The following is a 20,237-nucleotide window of genomic DNA, read 5'->3' as shown; positions in this document are numbered from 1 at the left end:
TGACGGATTGCGTGCTTTTCTACTGCCAGCTAAGTCAACCAAAGATCACCGCAGCGGTTCCGGTGAAACCTGTGACCCGAGCGGTTCAGAGCGGCCGGGATCAAAGGTGAGAACCGCTGTGAGCGCCCATACAAGCTGGGTAGGGAAAGGCAGTGCACTAACCTCTCCGCCGGAAAAGAAGAGGCACGTGCCAAGCGCGCAAGCTTCCGCGACCCGGCTGCAGGTAAGAAACAAGGAGCGGTACCCGAACCTCCCGCTTCCTGCAGCCTGCACTGCCGCGCCGGCAGCCCTCCCAGCGCCCGCACTGCGCAGGCGCGCAGAACTCCAGGCCCGGCGGAGCGGGAGCCCCCGGGTGCACGTGACTGCCGGACCACGTGACCCGCGTCGCCGCGACCTTTTCCGCTCCCTAATGCCTGGGACCTCCCGGTCCCTGCTTGCTTCCGCCTCCGCCCGCTTCCTTATTCCGCTGCTGTCGTCGCCCTCCGCTGTCCCCGCCCTCGTCCCCGGAAGATCTCCTCGTCCTCCCGCCGGCCGCTGTTTGTCTCTTCCACGGGAACCAAATAAAGTTTCTTCATTCAAAAGCATTTTTTTTTTAACCCATGCCCCTCCCTTTCTCAGCTCCTCCTCGGCGCCGGAACCTCCTCTCTCCCTGCAGTGGGTGCGACGTGAGCCGGCCCGGCGGAGGTGATGGCTGGGCCTCCGGCGTCTCTCTCGGGACAGGACGAAGGGTTCGTGTCGCTTTCCTCGCCCAGTCCCTCCGCTGCTCTTCCTCTTCCCGGCTTCTGCGGAAAGCCGGGCCTCGTCGGGAACCTCTGGGTAGCCATCAGGGGAGTTGCGGCGGGTCGGGGGCGCCCGGTCCAGCCATCGGGCCCGGCTCCCCGGCGCGTCGGCTCGGCCTCCTCCTACGGGCGGGGGGCGAGGCGGCCCGGGGCAGGGGGCGAGCCTGCTGGCTGCGGCTGTCCGCCGGGCTTCGGGCTGCGGACTCGGATCGGCTTCCAGCCTTCTCCCTGACTGCTGGGAGCGGACTGTGCACCCCGCCGAAGTCCTCCGGTCACCCGGCTTCTCTCTACTGTCCTTGTTCAGGCCTTTTAGTAGGCTTGTGTTATAATTTATGTCGAACAGTTAACTTGTCTTTCAAGTGATCCGATGCTGCTGTTTTGTTTTACTCATGACTGTCTTGAGAGTTTATGCCTCCTCTATCCCCTTTCAGGGTGTTTCAGCGGCGTGGCTTTAAGACACACACACACACTCTCACACACTCATTCATTCATTCGCACGCACTTCTGGAGGGCTAAATTTTTCAGCAAAAGTTAGGAATCTCAGATTTATCGAGAAATATGTTTCTTCCTATTGCCGTTGAGATTAATTCGTGAGCTATCAATGCCTGCAGCTTTTCGCTTTTTACGCGTCATGTCACAGATTTCTAGATAAAAGTTGTGGACGACCATAAAAAATATAGATTTATTTGTATAAATTGAATGGCCAAATTTATATTTGAGGTATGTCTTGCAAAATATTGCAAAAAAAAAAAAAAAAAAAAAGCACGTAGAGGAAATTGACCTTAACGGGAGTAGATTGAGGCTGGAGAGGTACCAATGGCCCAAAATTTGAGCAGGCACTCATTCAGTCATGCAAAATAAAAGGGAGTGTGTGGAACCTTAAATTTTGAGCTCTAGGTTCCTCTGGCTCTACCTTAGTCCCGACCTTGGAATTTACCCTCACAAATGCGGGTCTTTGAGGAAACTCTGAGGAAATTTAGTACTGTTGACCCTTACACAAGGTGGGGGTGGATTGAGGTTAAGGGCTCTGACCCCCCTCCTTCCCTTTTCTTTGAAAATCTGCATGTAATTTCTGACTCCCCCAAAACTTAACTACTGTACTTTGTCTCTGGTGATCTGAAGATACAAATGAACTGATCAGCTAAGTTTTGTGCTCTAAAAATGCACAGAATTTCATCACTTCCTGAAGTCTTTTTTTCTAACTGAATCATGCATTTGCTTAAAAATTAATTATATATAAAATGATAATCTGTAAATCTTGATTTTTGTATGCCTAAAATCCAGAGTACCTTAATTTTTTTTTTTTTTTTAATTCAAGTATGCTCAAGTTTTTCCTCCAGCTTTTTTCATTCTTTGACACTTCTAGAAAGTCTCCTGATTTTTTGGTTGGGAGAATGTGATGGTAACATGCCTTAATTTTGTTTGAGGGCAGAGTAGGATGGATGGAGTCATTGTGCAGGTAGAGAATGCAGGAGAGAAAACCTTTGAAGAGAATTAAAATTGGCTAAGAACATAGACTAAGAGAAAAGAGAAAAGCAGGTTTATAAATATCTTTCATTCCTGATGTTCTAGCACATTAGAGGTTTTCACACAGTTTTACATCCGTTGCCTCATTTGTCTAAGTATGTGAAGTCACTTAGTGAGTAATAAACCTGCAACAAGAGCCTGTTTGAATTTTAGTATAAATTCTTTGATCCTAATTTCTTTTTTGGATAAATCCTTTTTCTGTCCTATCACATTGTTAAGTTAGTTTCTGATTCAAGAAAATAAAAGGAAGAGAATGGGAAAGATAATCATGGAACAGTCTCAAGGGGAGAATCTGGGATTAGAAGCACAAAGAATGTTTAGCTTTCATGACATGTAACACCAGAAAAGTTTTCGGATTTTCCTGTCTTAATATAGTAGTCGAACAATGGTGGCTTACTTTATAATGCTTGTATGAAAAGGAATTTTAATTCAAATGAAACTGGAAGATGGCCAATCTGCTGGTATTAACGCTAAGTAATATACTGTGTATGTGACTCTCTTTTCTAGATCGTTTGCGTATCTTACAATTAAAGACAGAATACCACAGATCTTAACCAAGGCTATTGATACATTGCATCGACATAAAAGTGAATTTTTTGAGAAACATGGAGAGGTAATATTGTGTTTTCACTTTAATTTTTTGTTAACTCTTTAACAGAAACACAATAACAGTTTTCTGTCTTTGGTAAGGATCATTCCTCCCTCCTTAGAGTACTCTGGTTCCTTGGAAGAAACTTAAACAAAAAAGGGAGAATAGATAAGACAGGATAATGTGTGTGTTCTTTGATTTTCAACTTAACAATTCTGAATTTCAATGTTTATAATAGTTCGTAAAAGACATAAAATGTGTAGCTTTGAAATGTAGTATTTTTTTCTTTCTTTAGTTTAGGACTTTAAAAATGTGTTATCCTAGAGGGCTTATTCCTATATGAATTAACTGTTTACATATATAAATTATATATTTAAATATAGATTATTCACATATTTTTAAGTATTTAAAAATTTTTTCATGTTTCTGCAGAAAGGCACAGAAGCCGAAAAGAAAGCAATTTCTCTTCTTTCTAAATTACGAAATGAATTGCAAACAGATAAACCAATAATCCCTTTTGTCGAGGAGTTTGTTGATACTGACATATGGAATCAATACATAGAATATCAGCAGAGTCTTTTAAATGAAAATGATGGAAAACCCAGGTGGTTTTACTCACCTTGGTTGTTTGTAGAATGCTACATGTATCGTAGAATTCATGAAGCAGTTATCCAGAGGTAAGTATATAACATCAAATAATAAATGTTTAGATGACTTAATGCTTTTTTGAAATTATAAAATGATAAGATTAAAAATAAAAACCAGTGGAAGCCAGAATTCCGTTCAGTAGGTATTAATGGCAGTATTGGATGTTTCCGCAGATGTTACTGATATAAGAGCTTCTTGGCAATTACAACCCAGTTGCCCAGAATAGATGTAAGATAAAATATCTGAGGGTGCCTGGTTGGCTCAGTCAGTAGAGCATGCGACTCTTGATCTCAGGGTTGTAAGTTCCAACCCCACGTTTGGTATAGAAATTATTAAAAATGAAATATTTAAAAAGATACAATATCTGAAGTGGGAACTAATTAAAAATTCTTATGAAGACTTTTAGAGTAAAACAAATTGTATTGAGCAAAAAATGTTAATTTGAAAAAATTATTTCGGTAAAACGACAGGATAAACCTTGTTTTGTTTATAAAAATAGATAATATGTCAGTTAATTTGGGGTGAGGAGTCAACAGAACAGTGAATCACTACAGTGTTTTTGCACTATCTTAATTAATTTTTAGCCCTTTTTTGAAATGGCTAGAGACAGATTTTAAAAGTTATATACATATCAAAATCACTTTTTATAGGCTTATTTATACTAATTTAATTTTTCCTAGGAAAAATCTGATACAGAACTGATTTAGAAAGCAGAAGAAAATGTAATGTGGATCATCCTTTTAGGTCACTGGTTACAAAAATACAGGTTTGCTAAATAAGAGGAATTCTTTGGTATCTGTCCGTAAACATAGGAAAGAATAATTAAAAGCAATTGATCAAACCAGCACTAATGGTAAAACAAAAAAATTATTTGGGGAAACAATCTGAGTGTATTCATTAGCTTTTTCTGTTTAATCTTTAGAAATTATTTTTTAATTAAAAAATGTTTTTTAAGATTTTATTAATTTAATTTTGGAGAGAAACAGCACAAGTGTGAGGGGCAGAGGGAGAGGGAGAGAGAGAGAATCTCAAGCAGACTCCATGCTCAGCACGGGCCCAACGCAGGGCTTGATCCCAGGGTCCTGGGATCCTGACCTGAGCCGAAACTAAGAGTCAGACGCTCAACTGACTGTGCCACCCAGGCGCCCCTAGAAATTATTTTTTAAAGTCACAACTTGTTGTTTTTGCTGAATAAGTGTATTTAATTAAATTAATTGTGTCTCATCCTGCACCCACTGCTGAATAAATGTGTTTTAGAACTTTTGCTCTAAAAGCAAAATACACTATTAAATATCTAGCACATTGGCCTGGCACATGGGAAGCACCTAAGCAGGACGAGAGCCAATACTGAGAGCTGTCATGTATTGAACACCAGCTATGTTCCCGTTACTTTGCAACCCAGTGAAGTGTAGGTATTATTATGGTTTCGGTTGGAGAAATGGAGGCCCAATGCTGGTAATAAGTTGCCCAGGGTTAACATGGCTAGGAAATGGTGTAGCCAGTACTTGACCCTGGTCTATGTAAGTCAGCTTAGAGCCCTCATTAAACCATCTTTTTCCAAGTAGTAGATTTGGATGTCTGTCAAGGTCTAAGGAGAGTCTGAAATTCTGGGTGATGGTTTCATAATTCTGGAAAACATCCATGGTATGAGCCAAAGCTGCTGAAGTTTTGAAACACGGGGTGGCTCCCTGCACGGGGTTGGGGGAGTTTGGAAGTTAGAAAGGTAAAAGGAATATGTTTCTGAGTTTGATTTTAGAGGTAGATCGGGTTCAGAATTTTAAAAAATTAGGGTAGAAGTTTACACACCTGGCTACACATTTATAACCCAGTTGGGGGAGACTTTTTTGTTGTTGTTGTTTTTTAACATACAGGGTTTGAAATCATTATATTAAAATAAACACTGACGGTTTAATTTGTGTGCGGTGGGACCTGGGCAGCAGTTTTTCTTTCCACGCCTCAGGGAGATTCTGCACATCCTGGATTGATACCTACTGGTTTGGGAACAGCTTGTTAAAAGGGGTCGAGGCAAAATTTAGCTTTAATTTGCAGGAACAAGAAGGTTAGTCAGTCATAGATGTAGAACTCTCCTCAGGTGATCTCTGTGGCAGACACTCAAAGTCAGGGAATTTGTACCAGAACTCAGGTGTTAGGTCAGTGTAAGGAAGAAACACCTTACAGTAGAACTAGTACTGAAAGTTTTTAAATGTCCAATTCGGAGGAGGAATTCCTGTCCTGGGCCAGTGATAACTCCAGTGACCAAAGAAGGGTTTTTACTTTTCTAGGATCCCAAAGCACACATTATCTTTAAGACATGTTTATGTTGATTTTGCCCCTTATACTGAAACATACTTACAATTTTCTTTCTCAAGATGTATGTTTTAGGGGCACCTGGGTTGCTCAGTCGTTAAGCGTCTGCCTTCGGCTCAGGTCATGGTCCCAGGGTCCTGGGATCGAGCCCCGCATCAGGCTCCCTGCTCAGTGGGAAGCCTGCTTCTCCCTCTCCCACTCCCCCTGCTTGTGTTCCCTCTCTCGCTGTGTCTCTGTCAAATAAATAAAATCTTAAAAAAAAAAAAAAAGATGTATGTTTTAGTTTTTATCAGAGTTAAATAGTTGAGTAATCTAAATTAAGACTCAAAATATCAGTCATATGCAAAATTTAAATAAGTAAATATACTTCAGATACTGAAAAATGAAAGTATGGAGAAAATGGACATTTTAAAGCTTTTATTAAAGTATAATATACATCCAGAACATATCTTAAGTGTTCAACAATCTTTACCAGAAGATGCTTATGTCCCAAGCGCCCAGATCAAGAGGCAGAACCTTAGTAGGCCCCAAAGAAGCCTTGCATATGGCCCCTGCCGTTCCTGCCCCTCAAGATAACACTATCCTGACCTGCGTTAGTTTTGCCTATTTCTAAACTGCATTTAAATGAAATTATATTGGATATAATTTTGTGTCTGGCTTTTTTCACTCAGCGTTATGTTGGCGAGATTCATCCGTATTGTTGCATATAAATGTAAATCATCTTCATTGCTATATCGTATTGTGTTACATGAATATATCACAGTCTGTTTATTCTATTGTTGATGAATATTTGAGTAGTTCCCAATTTGGGGTTATTATGAAGAATGCTGCTACACACCTTCGAACACATGTTTTTGGTGAGCAGACACATGTATTTCTGTTGGGTGTATATCTAGGAGTGAACCACCGGGTCATAGTTTGTGCACATATATAGCTTTAGTAGATTCTAAAATAGCCAACATTTTTAAAATCAGAAATCATATATAAGTATATGAGTTTACCCTTAAATACAAGGAATAAGGCTTGTTCTTAATTCGAGGTATAGCTTTAGTGATTTATTAATAAAACATTAGAACAAGGATTGGCGAACTTTTCCTGTAAAGGGCGGGATAGTAAACATTTTAGGCTGTGGGGGCCACGTGGTCTTTGTTGTAGCCCCTTGGCTGTGTCCTTGTGAGGCAGAGCAGCCACAGATGGTACGGAAATGACCAAGTGTGGCTATGCTCCAGGGAAATGGTATTTATGGACACTGAAATTTGAATTTCATGTTTCACAGAATACTCTTTCTTTCAACCACACGGAAGTATAAAAATCATTCTTAGCTTACAGGTCATACAAAACAGGTGGTGGGCCACACGGGGTCTGCAAGCTGCAATTTGCTGACCCCTGCACTTGAACCTGTGCATCCAAATAACTTTTATCTTTTAAGTCACCTTGAGAGACGGATTTATTCCAGCAGGGCTGCCACTGCTAAAAATGCCTTTTAACTCCTTGGAACCTCTTTCAGAGCCAGTGTACAGCCTAAAAAAGAAATTAGTCTCACTATTTTTTAGTCCTTCATTTTTGATAAAAAAAAATCTATTACTCCATTTCATTTACACACGTCATTCTAGTGAAATTGCTCTGAGTGACTTGGCTCCAAATAAACTCCAAAGGATAGAGATGTGCTATCACTGATAGGACCTTCAATAATGTGCCACAAGTTCTAAAGAAAATTCCAAAAGTGCTTTGAGCAATGGCAGCATCCTTGGAATAAGGGTGTAGCTTCCCAGGGAGACTGGGAGGAGACAGCAATCGTGTGGATGTATAAATTCTGGTATGTGTTTGTTTTTTAAGCCAGTCCCACATCAGTCACATTGTTTTTATCCTAAGGTAGATGACCCTTGGAAAAAGTTGTGAATTTAGAAGATCAGATGATCTGAATGTCTTTTGTGTTTGATTCTTAAAGTCTATGATGTTCTTATTTATATCTTGCTCGTTATGTTGTTCTTAGGCCAGTATTAATATTATTTGATCTCTCTTTGGACAGCATAAAGCCCTGACACATATCACCATTGGTCAAAACCAGAAAACTACATATATGTGGTCAAAATTTGTTATAATAAAATTTACGTTAATATTTTATGATTTCTCTCAAGTAGTTTTTGGGTTCCCATAGTACTCTGTGTTTGACTCTGTTGGTAATTACTATATTGTGTTCAAATATTGATATTCATAGGTTTGTTTCATGGAACCCTGCCACATTTAGCACCCCAAAAAATGTTTGTTAAACTAAAGCAATTATCTTGAAATGTTGTTTCTTTCTACTTTTGCTCTGGAAACCCTAACTGGGTAATGATTATGGATATATCACTATAATTATTTCAAATTCCAGTAAAATATTTGATTAGGGAACTTCTAACAGTTAACTAAAATGAGTTTGGATATTTATTTTTGTGTAATTTGATTAAATTGATTTATTTTGTGTCATTTGATAATTATTCATTTTTCTGTAACTTGATTTATGTTTCATACAATATCTATTACCAGTAAGTTTTGAGATTAGAAGGTTCTACTCTCTTTCCTTTAAAGAACTGCAATTACCCAAATGTTAAAAAAAAAAGGTACAGAGTTATATAAATGTTTCTTCTATATGTTTTTCTCCTCCTGTAGTCCACCAATTGATGACTTTGATGTATTTAAAGAATCAAAAGACCAAAATTTCTTTGAGTCGCAGGAATCTATCATTGCTTTGTGTACTCACCTACAAGAGGTGGTAACAACCATCAGAGACCTAGATGAAAATCAGCTGAAAGATGAATTTTTCAGACTTCTTCAGGTAAATGTGATAATTGATCTCCTGAGTATGTTTGTGTGTTTAAACAGTTAAAAAATAAAGTGGCATTGACTTAACAACAAAGCACGTGTATATATTGTCATTTAACTTATAATTGATCATTTTTTATCACTTTAGTAATAGTGTTATTCAAGAGCTGAAAATCCACTTAATCTCTGAAAATGAGTTTTGAAATCTCTTCAGCTGGAGGTGATTTTAGTGGCACAGGAGTCCTCTGGCTACATAGCCTCTGTCATTCTTGAGAGAATACTCCACAGTCATTTGGTCGGCCTAGCCTGACTCGGACTTAGATGCTGGTTCTGTCACTTATTTGTTGTTGGACCTGAGGCAAGTTACTTAATCTCTCCGTTAAATGAGGATGGCACTGTATACGTCGTCATTTGACGTGAGAATGAACGTAGATTCAGTCGTGTCAGCGTGGAGCACCAGCCTGCGGTTATCATCAGGTGAAAATGCTCAGGTGGTCAGTGGCCTCTTTAATATGGTTTTATTACATTTTTTCACCAGTCTTGCATTAAGTTTAGTTTTTAATTCTCATTTGAACACATCCTTAAGATGTGTTATTAGAACTATTTGAAAATGTGGGGTTTTACACAACAGTATCCCCAGCCCTCATCTCCCAGAAAAAGTTAGAAACATTTCCAGAAAAAGATGCTATTAGGAAATGCCATGAAGAGAGAGAAAGCAGGGCAGGAGAATGGGGATGTTGGGGGAGATGCAGGGGTGCAGTTTTAAGTGGGGCTGCCAGGGAAGGGCCTCAGAAAGTGACAGGGAAAGAGGCAAAGCAGGCGAGGGAGTGGGTCACATGCAGGTCTGGGAGAGTGTTCTGCCAGGGTACCTGAGGTGGGGGACTGGCAGGTGTGTGAGAGAAACTGCACGGGGATCCCGCAGGAAATGAGTGAGGTGAGGGGCCTGGAAGGGCCTCCTAAGCAAAGGTAAGATTTCCTTTTGTACTCACGTTGCCACCACTGGGGAGCTATTAGAGCGTTTTCATCAGAGGAGTAACAAGGATGGACTTCCTTCAAGGATTACTTCTCAGGACACACTGAAGGGGTACAAGGCTAGACATTGGGGAAGTCTGTTATTAACATGACTCAGGGAGGGATGACTGGACCAAGAAGAGGTGTTAAAATTTGTCACCAGTATTCTGGAAATACTTTGAAAGTAGAGACTGCAGAATCCTGATAAAACTTTGAGGGCAAGCAGAGTAAGCTGCATGATTAAGAGGGAAAGGCTTATTTTGAGTTTGGAAGAAAAGTTGTCAGGGTGTTGTTAAATAATAAGCTTAGTTATTTCCCCCAGTTGGAACTATCCTTTATGTTTAGTTTAGAATTAAGAAAAGAAAAAAGAAAAGCAGTAACATGTCAGTCCTTACCTGTAGCTGGCCCATTGTTTCGGGGGGCAGTCTTTGAGTATGTCTTTGTCCCATGAGTATAGTAAGTTGTGAAGAAGAAGGAATACCGCTCTGTTTTCTGTCATCGAACGTGGCCAAGTAAAGGAGGCCAAAGTTGCCTTCCGTTAGTACTCATGATGACCAGCAGGTTAACTTCCTATAAGAAACCAAGTATTTTAGTTTGCAGGGAACGTTGATCGTTTTTAGAAGCCAGGGAACGCCCCAATGTCCACACAAACATCTCAGCACCTGCTCTGTCAAACTGGATGCCGGGCCTGTGATGGCAAGGAAAACAGACAATCCTTGCTGTCGTAGAGCTTGTAATCTCAAGGGAATATAGACAAATAATGGCACAACTCAGCACGGAATTACAAACCGGAAGATGGTGCGAGGGAGACGTGCGGGCGGCGGACAGAGACCCTGATGTCAGCGGAAGGGTGCTGCCGCCCACAACGCTGTGTTTCTGCATCAGATGGACACTTCCTATTTAAGCCTCGTACTTAAGAGCATCCATTCATCTGTCTTTTTAAAAAAATAATATTCTTAGAATGTGCACTTTCCTCTTATTTTGAATCACACGAGGTAGAGTCTGTTTTGGCTGATATTTATGGAGTCTTGGGTGTGTTACTTAAACGTATTATGTCACCGCTCACAGTAACTCTCAAGGTAAGTGCTGGTATTATGTCATTTTTCCATTGTGGGACCTGAGCCTGAGGGAGCATGTATACTTCACCAATGGTGTCAACTGGAAATGCTGGGGTTTGAACCCACATCTGTCTGATTCTAGAGCCTGTAATCCTAAACATGTCATTTAATTATAGCTTAAAAAGGGGGGCTATGTACCATTTTCTATAAAATAAACTTGAAGTATTATTTCAATTTAAAGTGGCATAATAGATGATTGGATTTGGAGGGGTCTTTAGACATCACGTTGCCCAATTTCTTTATTTTTCAAGTAAGAGACCTAAATCCCAGAGAGTTTGCCTGATCCTAATGTTACACAACTAGTAAAAGAAACTGAGCAGTTTGGGGAGGAATGTGAGGAGGGAAAAGGGAACTTACTTTTCTCTTGACTTTGGATTTTTAAATAAACTTTGTAGCCTCTTTTTACAGTGTGATCATATTCTAGTATCTGCAAGATGCAGAATCATTCTGATTTAAGCCATACAGATCGTTAACATCATTCAAACCAGTTTTTTAGAAAAATTATTACATAGTGACCAATTAAATGTTTCATTGTCTTAACCTTATTTATACATGATGATGGAAACACAGTCTTTGCATTATTAGAGAAGGTGTAGATCTGGTGGATATTTTATATTAAGCATGTTGTAGAAATGAATTTTATGAATTGTTTTAGCAACCTCCCCCCCCACATTTTACACAATAGAGTTTTTGTTGGTTATTCAAAACAAGGGTAAAAGTTTTATACTTTTTCTTTTTCAGATTTCACTGTGGGGGAATAAGTGTGATCTGTCTCTATCAGGCGGGGAAACCAGTTCTCAGAAAACCAACATAATGAATTCTTTGGAGGAACTAAAACCTTTGATCTTAGTGAATGACATGGAACATCTTTGGTCGCTGCTTAACAACTGCAAGAAAACAAGAGGAAAAGCATCTATTACCAGAGTAGATATTGTTCTGGATAATTCTGGGTTTGAACTTGTTACGGATTTAGTTTTAGCTGACTTTTTGTTGTCCTCTCAACTGGCTACTGAGATCCATTTTTATGGAAAAACTATTCCGTGGTTTGTGTCTGATGCTACTATCCGTGATTTTAACTGGTTAATTGAACAAGTGAAAGGGTCTAATCATAAGTGGATGTCCAAGTGTGGGGCTGACTGGGAAACCTATATTAAGGTGGGCAGATGGGTTTACCATGATCATATATTTTGGACTCTGCCTCATGAATTCTGCGTAATGTCTCAGGTTGCTCCTGACTTGTATGCTGAACTACAGAAGGCACATTTAATTTTATTCAAGGGTGATTTGAACTATAGGAAGTTGACAGGCGATAGGAAGTGGGAATTTACTGTTCCATTTGATCAGGCTCTGCGCGGCTTCCATCCTGCCCCTCTCTGCAGCATACGAACCCTAAAAGCTGAGGTTCAGGTCGGGCTGTGGCCGGGGCAGGCTGAACAGTACATGGCCTCTGAGCCCAGCTGGATGACCACTGGCAAGTATGGGGTATTTCAGTTTGATGGTCCACTCTGACTTGCTTTAGGAACTCTTAAGTTGTGTAGAGAGAGATGACAGACACTTCGCGTCCCCAAAAGGAGTGTGTGATTTGAGTCCCATGGCTGCTTTGCATCAGCTCTGGGGAGCTTGGCTTCTCAGTGTTCATTTCCATATGCTCTGGATGCTTTCTCTTTGGGCATTTTGCCCCGCTACATTGTTTGGGCGATAGATGGATTGAGCTAGTTATAGATATTTACGTTTATGTTGGAATTTTAGTAATTTATTTCAAGTTAAATGCATCATTTCAAGTGGTTTTAATGAACTTATTTTTAAATGGTCAGAAAGTAAAATATGAGAATTCTGCTTTTAAAGTTAGTTAACATTCTTTTAATGCTATGCTGCATGGTATTTAATATTCTAGGAAGCATGGGATTTTATTTAACTTGTTTTGAGGCTCTAGAAATAAGGGCTCTGTGAAGACAAACATCTTAAATGAAATAGGCTTTGAAAAGAGAGGCATTTCTTAGAACTGTGATACTTGAACAATGAAAGTAAAGATTACCTCGTAAGTTAATTCTAAATTTTGTTCTCCTTGAACTTTATTTCATTTTAAATAACCTGTTTAATTTGCACGCATTTGTATTTTGATTGACCTGTGCAATGGATAGCAGGAAACTCAAAATCAAACAGAATGAAACAAATGATATTTGAAGAACTGATACCCTTTACATTCTATTTGTGATATCCCTAACCAACTGAAATATATTATTTTAATACATAAGTGCTTTAAATGAACAGGTTTTTAGATTGTTCTGCAGTTTTTTAAAAAATGCTTTAGATAGAAAAGATTCTTGTGCATTGAATTCACAGTACTAAGTTAATTTTTTATATACTTACCAATTTTTTGATGACCACTAGATATTAAAGGCTATAAGTTTCAGTTTGTTTTGAAACTGAAATCGGTACTAAACCTGGAAATGTTTTCTTGATGGTATAATAAAATGAATTGTACTGAAAATCTTTTTGGTTTTATTTTCCAGTGGGAGAAATTCAAGAAGGGAAGATTAAATATGAGGTCTATGTAATAAAGAAACTGATAATGTGTATTATACATGTTGCCAAAGCAGTTCTTAAATTATGTCACTTATAAATGAGGTTATGGTCTATGTCCTTGCTAAGTGTTTTTAAAAAGTTTTGTAAAATGTTTATATAAAGCTGCACATTTTGAATTTACTCTTATCTACATGTGTTCCTGTTTTAAACATTAAGTTACTAAAACAGTGAGCATATTAGAATTGTTTGTAGATACTTTCCAACATAAGTTAAAACACGACTGTATATATATATTGACTTCATAGCCACAGTGTGGGCTATGGTGTAAGACATTACGTTTTCCAGAGAATGGATTTTTTTATCATGTTTTTTTTCCTTTTAAGATTTTATTTATTTATTTGAGAGAGAAAGAGAGAAAACAAGCAGGGGGAGCGGCAGAGGGAGAAGCAGACTCCCCACTGAGCAGGGAGCTTGACATGGGGCTCCATCCCAGGACCCTGGGATCATGACCTGAGCTGAAAGCAGACGCCCAACCGATTGAGGCACCCAAGCGCTCCGTGCTTTTATCATGTTTTATTAAGAACATGAAATTAGGATTTGTGAAGAAATAGTTCACTCTCTCCTATAAAAGCAAGGAAGCAAATGAGCAAGCAAGAAAAGTAGCACTATGGGAGAGGAAGTCGGTTCAAGCGGGGTAGGACCCACCTGTAGTTTAACCGGTTCACTTTTTTTTCTTTAAGATTTTATTTATTTGAGAGAGTGAGTGAGCGAGAGAGCACGAGCAGGGGGAGCAGCAGAGGGAGAGAGAAGCAGACTCCCCACTGAGCAGGGAGTCCACCTTGGGGCTCAATCCCCGGACTCCGGAATCATGACCTGAGCCAAAGGCGAGCCACCCAGGCGCCCCAGGTTGACTTTTTTTAATTGAAGTTTAGTTGGCACACAGTGTTACATTAGGTTCAAGTGTACAACATAGTGACTGGACGAGTCCGTGTGTTATGCTGTGCTCAGCACAGGGGTAGCTGCCATCAGTCTCCAGATGTCGCAATCACAATCCCACTCCCATTCACCCATTTTTCCCATCACCAGCGATGCATGAGGTCTCCAGTTTCTCCATATCTTTGTCAGCACTTGTTATTATCTGTGTTTTTTATTACAGTGTACTACTGGGTGTCAAGGGGTATCTCACTGTGGTTTGGATTTGTATTGCCCTAATGACTAATGGTGAGCATATTAGAGCATATTTGCATGTGCTGATTGGCCATTTGTATATCTTCTTTGGAGAAACATCTTTAATATCTTTGCCCATTTAAAAATTAGATTATCTTTTTATTATTGAGTTGTAAGAGTGTCTATATATTCTGCATACATCTCATCAGATGCATAATTTGCAAATATTTTCTCCCATCCTGTGGCTTGTCTTTTCTCTCTTTCAAATTTCTCTTTCTTTCTTCCTTTCTTTCTTCCTTCCTTTCTTTCTTCCTTTCTTTCTTCCTTCCTTCCTTCCTTCCTTCCTCTTTCTTTCTTTCTTTCTTTCTTTCTTTCTTTCTTTCTTTCTTTCTTTCTTTCTTTCTTTCTTTTTTTCTTTCTTTCTTTCTTTCTTTCTTTCTTTCTTTCTTTCTTTCTTTCTTTCTTCTGTCTTTTCACTTTCTTGATGGCATTGTTTACAGCACAAAAGTTTTCTATTTTTTTTTTTTTTTTTTTCAAAGATTTTATTTATTTATTTGACAGAGAGATAGCGAGACAGGGAATACAAGCAGGGGGAGTGGGAGAGGGAGAAGCAGGCTTCCCATGGAGCAGGGAGCCCGATGCGGGGCTCGATCCCAGAACCCTGGGATCATGACCTGAGCTGAAGGCAGACGCTTAACGACTGAGCCACCCAGGCGCCCCAAAAGTTTTCTATTTTGATGAAATCCTTTTACCTACTTTTTCTTTCATTGCAAAGCCTTGGTTTTTGAACTACTTCTTAACATCCCCTTCAGGGCCACTGAAGTGAGAGACAGAAACACCCAATGGTTAGGGCTCTGCCTATAGTCTTCTGCTCTCCCACTTATTTCAACCCAGCAGGATTGGCCCTTCTTTGTTTGGCATAGCTCCAGAGTAGGATAACGGGGAAAGCTGAGGCTCTGGAGTTCACTGGGCGTGGGGTTGAGTGATCTTGGAGAAAGTTTCCCAAAATAGCTCCTGCAATTGTTTCAACTGCAGATACCATACTTGGTTAAGTATGAAGTAACTCCTGGATAAAGCAGCCATTACATTTCATGCAATACATTTTTATCAAGACATAGATCCAATATCTTATATATATTATGATGGAAATATGGAAGAAGGGAAGGTGAATAATTAGGGGAGGATGGTGGTTTATACTCTGTGGATTTATGTTACTTTCCGATTAAACAGATGAGGGGATCCAGCTTTTATTCCTATAATTTGAGGCGGTATTTTGTGTTGGATAAAATGCAGTAATGTTTTTGAATCTTTATCAAGCCCAAACCCGTGTTGTTCAGCCTCAAGGTCCTGTTTCTATAAAAGAAATAACCACCACAAAAGGCAATCTCAACATAGTTCAAACTCTTTACTTACATTTTATTTAAGAAAACTCCAGAGTGGATCAAAAACATAATTCAGAGTTATACTTAAAATTAAAATTCTCTCTCCCACCCATGTTTCTGACAGTTGTTTCTGCCCAGACCCCCACTGAGTCTTGTTTTAGAGCCTCTCCCTCCATAAAACTTTTCTTCTCCTCTCTACTCTTTTTGTTTTCTTTTCTGAACTGGGGGTAGGTGTTGGGGAGACTGAACACTTCTACACATGCATGTCTTATAACCTGAATGAAGCGTTGATGTAATGTCTGCCATGGTAAGCAATCAGTGATATCTTGAAATTACAGAAAATGAATAAAGCAGAAGGAAAAAAAATGGGAAAAACAAGAACATAATCCTAGCAACTTCAAATACCCTTATTGATTTTTATGTATGTATTTCTAAGTTTTTCTCCATATTTAGACATTTTTTACATACCTAAGATAAAAAAGGATCCTACTGTCTGAAAAAAAAATTTTTTTTTTAACCCTGAAGTATTTTTTCCAACTCCTGAAGTTTTTGTCTGGTTAATTGGTTTCGTTGTTATTGTTGTTGTCATTTTACTTTTTTCTAATTTGCTAATTAGTTCCTGCTGGAGGGATAGAAGTTTGTTGGAGATTTTGTTCTTGTTTTTTCCCTTGGGTAACAGTATGGCCTGGGACTCAGTAATGGCCTGGGACTCATAAATACTGGATTTCTAATCCCTGGTCTCCTATGAATCATGTGACCTGTCACAGTCTCACCATTTTACTGGAAAAAGAAAAGTTATTTCTGGTCAACTTGAACTATATTCAATCTCAAATCCAGAGTCCCCTAGGAAAAGGAGTCATGCAGGGATATTAGCATTCTAGCACCCCCTAGTGGCCACCTGATATTCCGTAAAACCTGATCTTTTCCCTTCCTTGGTAATCTGTAGACAGGGAGATGCTGTTGTGAGTGGAGCATCAGGTTAAGCTAAACCATCCCTTAGAGACCACCATTCACATTGTTCTTCCTTTCTGATTTTCTTTGGTGGGTCACATTCCCCTCTTCCAGTTTCTTTAATATCCACTCCATTTTCAGACCTTTTAGAAAATAAGAGGGAAAATCATTCATACAGAAGACATTTCTGAAGTGTTGAATGCCATTAGTTGTATATTTCTTGGGGCAGCTACCCACTGTGGGTTCTGCATATTTGTCCCACACACGGTTGGGGCAATGAATGACTGATTGATAGGTGATGAATTTTAACACTGGAAGTAATTTTTTAAGCCTCTGAGGTGACGCTATTTGCATTGAAGTCTAAAGGATGAAATGGGTCTGTTAGCCTGATCAGTTAGATCAAACAGTACTTGTTGAATGAATAAGAAGTATATTATATAATTGGGAGTTTTCCATAAATATATGCATTTTTGAATACTGCTTTATTACTTCAATATTATATTGTGGTCAATTTCCCATAGTTAAAAATTCTTCAAAAATGTGATTTTTAAAATTGTTATTTAAATTCATTTTAGTTAACATATAGTGTATTATTAGTTTCAGGGGTAGAATTTAGTGATTCAAGTGCCCTCCTTAATGCCCATCAGCCAGTTACCCCATCCCCCAACCCACCTCCCCTCAGCAACCCTCAGTTGTTTCCTAGAGTTCAGCATCTCTTATAGTTTGCCTCCCTCTGTTTTCATCTTATTTTTCCTTTCCTTCCCCTATGTTCATCTGTTTTGTTTCTTAAATTCCACATATAAGTGAAATCATATGGTATTTGTCTTTCTTTGACTGACCTATTTCACTTAGCATAATACCCTCTAGTTCCATCTACATAGCTGTGAATGGCATGATTCTTTTTGATGGCTGAATAATGTTCCAGTGTGTGTGTGTGTGTGTGTGTGTGTGTGTGTGTGTATACATATACACATACACAAGAGGTGGTATATATATATATATATATATATATATATATATATATATGTATTCGTCTGTCAATGGACATCTGGGCTCTTTCCATATTTTGGCTATCGTGGACATTGATGCTATAAATATTGGGGTGCATGTGCCCCTTCAAATCACTATGTTTGTATCCTTTGGATAAATGCCTAGTAGTTCAATTGCTGGGTCATAGAGTAGCTCTATTTTTAACTTTTTGAGGGGCCTCCATACTGTTTTCTATAGTGGCTGCACCAGTTTGCATTCCCACCAACAGTGTAGGAGGATTCCCCTTTCCCTGCGTCCTTGCCAACATCTGTCATTTCCTGACTTGTTAATTTTAGCCATTCTGACTGGTGTGAAGTGGTATCTTATTGTGATTTTTATTTGTATTTCCCTGATGCTGACTGATGTTGAGCATTTTTTCATGTGTCTATTGGCCATTTGTATGTCTTCTTTGGAGAAATATCTGTTTGTGTCTCCTGACCATTTCTTGACTGGAGTATTTTTTTGGGGGGGAGGGTATTGAGTTTGATAAGTTCCTTATAGACTTTGGATACTAGCCCTTTATCTGATATGTCATTTGCAAATATCTTCTCCCATTCCATAGGTTGCCTTCTAGTTTTTTTTTTTTTTTTTTTTTTTAAGATTTTGTTTATTTGATAGAGACACAGTGAGAGAGGGAACACAAGCAGGGGGAGTGGGAGAGGGAGAAGCAGGCTTCCCGCTGAGCAGGGAGCCCAATGCGGGCTTCGATCCCAGGACCCTGGGATCATGACCCGAGCCAAAGGCAGACGTTTCACAACTGAGCCACCCAGGCGCCCCAGTTGCCTTTTAGTTTTGTTGACTGTTTCCTTGGCTATGCGAAAAGCTTTTTATACTAATGAAGTCCCAATAGTTCATTTTTGTTTTTGTTCCCTTTGCCTCAAAAATGTGATTTTTAATGGCTACAAGCATTTCATCATAGAACTAGATCATATTCTCTTTTGTTATGTAGATTGTTCAAAACTTTTGCTATTATAAAAGAGGCTGAATGAACATCTTCGGACAACTAACTCCCATTAAGATTTGCAAGTCTTCAGTTACTGCAAATTATTTGAAGCTATCCAATTATTCTGGTCCTGCTAGAATGGTATTTGTATTAGACTTATAGCCCCAAACCCTCAATATTGAGAAACTGCTTGATATGAGAAGGAAAGTCTCATTTTTCCTTACTTTTTTTTTTTTAATTCATGCCATATATCATGACTTTCAATCCCTTTGAGTTCAATACAAAGTTTAGGCACAAGGGGGAGATCCTTTAGCATAGTAAAGTGGCTGGATTTTCCTCCTGTACTATTTAGCAAAATAGATTTCAGAAAAAAAAAAAACTGGCAGAGTATAATTTTCATTGTTGACTGCACACATTCTTGTGGTTTCAACTTTAAAATCATTATAGTGGAGCTAGGATTCTGGTGTCTGCCATGGCAAAATGCAGTAAGGTCAATGACAAAAAAATTATGTCCTCGTTCCTTTCTTGGCTGAAATTTTATGTATACATATAATATTTGCAACAAAATATTATAGTGGTTTATCATAGAAGTATATAAAAATAGATGAGAGAATAAAATTAAAACTCAGGAAAAGTTAAAAAAATAGAATTTTGTTAACAATACAGAAAAGTCACTCTAGAAAATATTTTATTTTATTTTAATTTAATTTAATTTATTTGACAGAGAGAAAGCACAGCAGGGGAAGCAGCAGAGGCAGAGGGAGAAACAGGCTTCCTGAGTAGTAGGGAGCCCGATGTAGGGCTCGATCCCAGGACCCCAGGATCATGACCTGAGCTGAAGGCAGACACTTAATGACTGAGCCACCCAGGCGCCCTAGAAAAAACTTTGTAAGAAAATAAAAATAATTGCTTTCCATTCATTTAACCTTTACTTGAAGAGAAAAAGCACTACTACATTTGTTTTCTTATTTGGTTAATTTTAATATAGCAAATTAATTTTTACTGTGATTCAGAAAATTTAAAGGTACGAATATTCCAATTGTACCTTACATTTAAGAAGATATGAATTAAGGGGCACCTGGGTGGCTCAGTCGGTTAAGTGACCAACTCTTGATCTCAGCTTAGGTCATGATCTCAGGGGTGTGAGATTGAGCCCCAGGTTGGCCTCTCTGCTCAGTCGGGAGACTGCTAGAGATTCTCTCTCTCCCTCTGCCCCCCCACCCGGCTCCACCCCACGCGTGCTCTCTCTCAAATAAATAAATCTTAAAAAAAAAGGAAGAAAATACAAATTGGGCATGGTATGCCTTCAATGCAGAAATTTTTCAAGTGGTGTCCAAGGGCTTCATCAGACATATCCAGGAAGTCTGTAAACTTGGCTGGGAAAAAGTTTCATCTTCATTTTCATTAATCCTGAATTGAAATTTATTATTTCCTTCAAATTTTTATGTCAATTGT

The 20,237-nt window shown here is 39.0% G+C and overlaps 2 protein-coding genes across 3 annotated transcripts in view; one reads left to right on the top strand and one right to left on the bottom strand.

The window, feature by feature from the left end:
- The window catches only part of RMND1 (required for meiotic nuclear division 1 homolog), a 41,260-nt gene extending 40,903 nt beyond the window's left edge, over positions 1 to 357 (bottom strand). The window contains exon 1 of one of the 2 annotated variants that reach the window (XM_032407651.1): positions 163 to 357. The gene's annotated coding sequence lies outside the window, so the exon portion shown is untranslated. The remainder of the gene's footprint in view (positions 1 to 162) is intronic. The other variant, XM_032407650.1, reaches the window with a different exon arrangement.
- Positions 358 to 585: 228 nt separating this feature from the next.
- On the top strand, positions 586 to 13,472 carry ARMT1 (acidic residue methyltransferase 1). Its single transcript, XM_032407653.1, has 5 exons — positions 586 to 728; positions 2,814 to 2,919; positions 3,328 to 3,572; positions 8,503 to 8,668; positions 11,526 to 13,472. The coding sequence occupies exons 1-5, from the start codon at positions 688 to 690 to the stop codon at positions 12,291 to 12,293; spliced, it is 1,326 nt and encodes a 441-aa protein (XP_032263544.1). The 5' UTR covers positions 586 to 687; the 3' UTR covers positions 12,294 to 13,472.
- Positions 13,473 to 20,237: the final 6,765 nt, after the last annotated feature.

This window comes from Phoca vitulina, unplaced genomic scaffold (genome assembly GCF_004348235.1).
Source record: "Phoca vitulina isolate PV1807 unplaced genomic scaffold, GSC_HSeal_1.0 scaffold9, whole genome shotgun sequence".
Lineage (NCBI taxonomy): Eukaryota > Metazoa > Chordata > Mammalia > Carnivora > Phocidae > Phoca > Phoca vitulina.
The sequence above is the reverse complement of the archived record's forward strand: the minus strand, read 5'-3'. Positions and strand labels throughout refer to the sequence as shown.

Coding starts and splice junctions, on each gene's coding strand:
- ARMT1 (XM_032407653.1), top strand. CDS start 688: ATGGCTGGGCCTCCGGCGTCTCTCTCGGGACAGGACGAAGG. Junction 2,920..3,327: donor TTTTTGAGAAACATGGAGAG/GTAATATTGTGT, acceptor ATGTTTCTGCAG/AAAGGCACAGAAGCCGAAAA. Junction 3,573..8,502: donor CATGAAGCAGTTATCCAGAG/GTAAGTATATAA, acceptor CTCCTCCTGTAG/TCCACCAATTGATGACTTTG.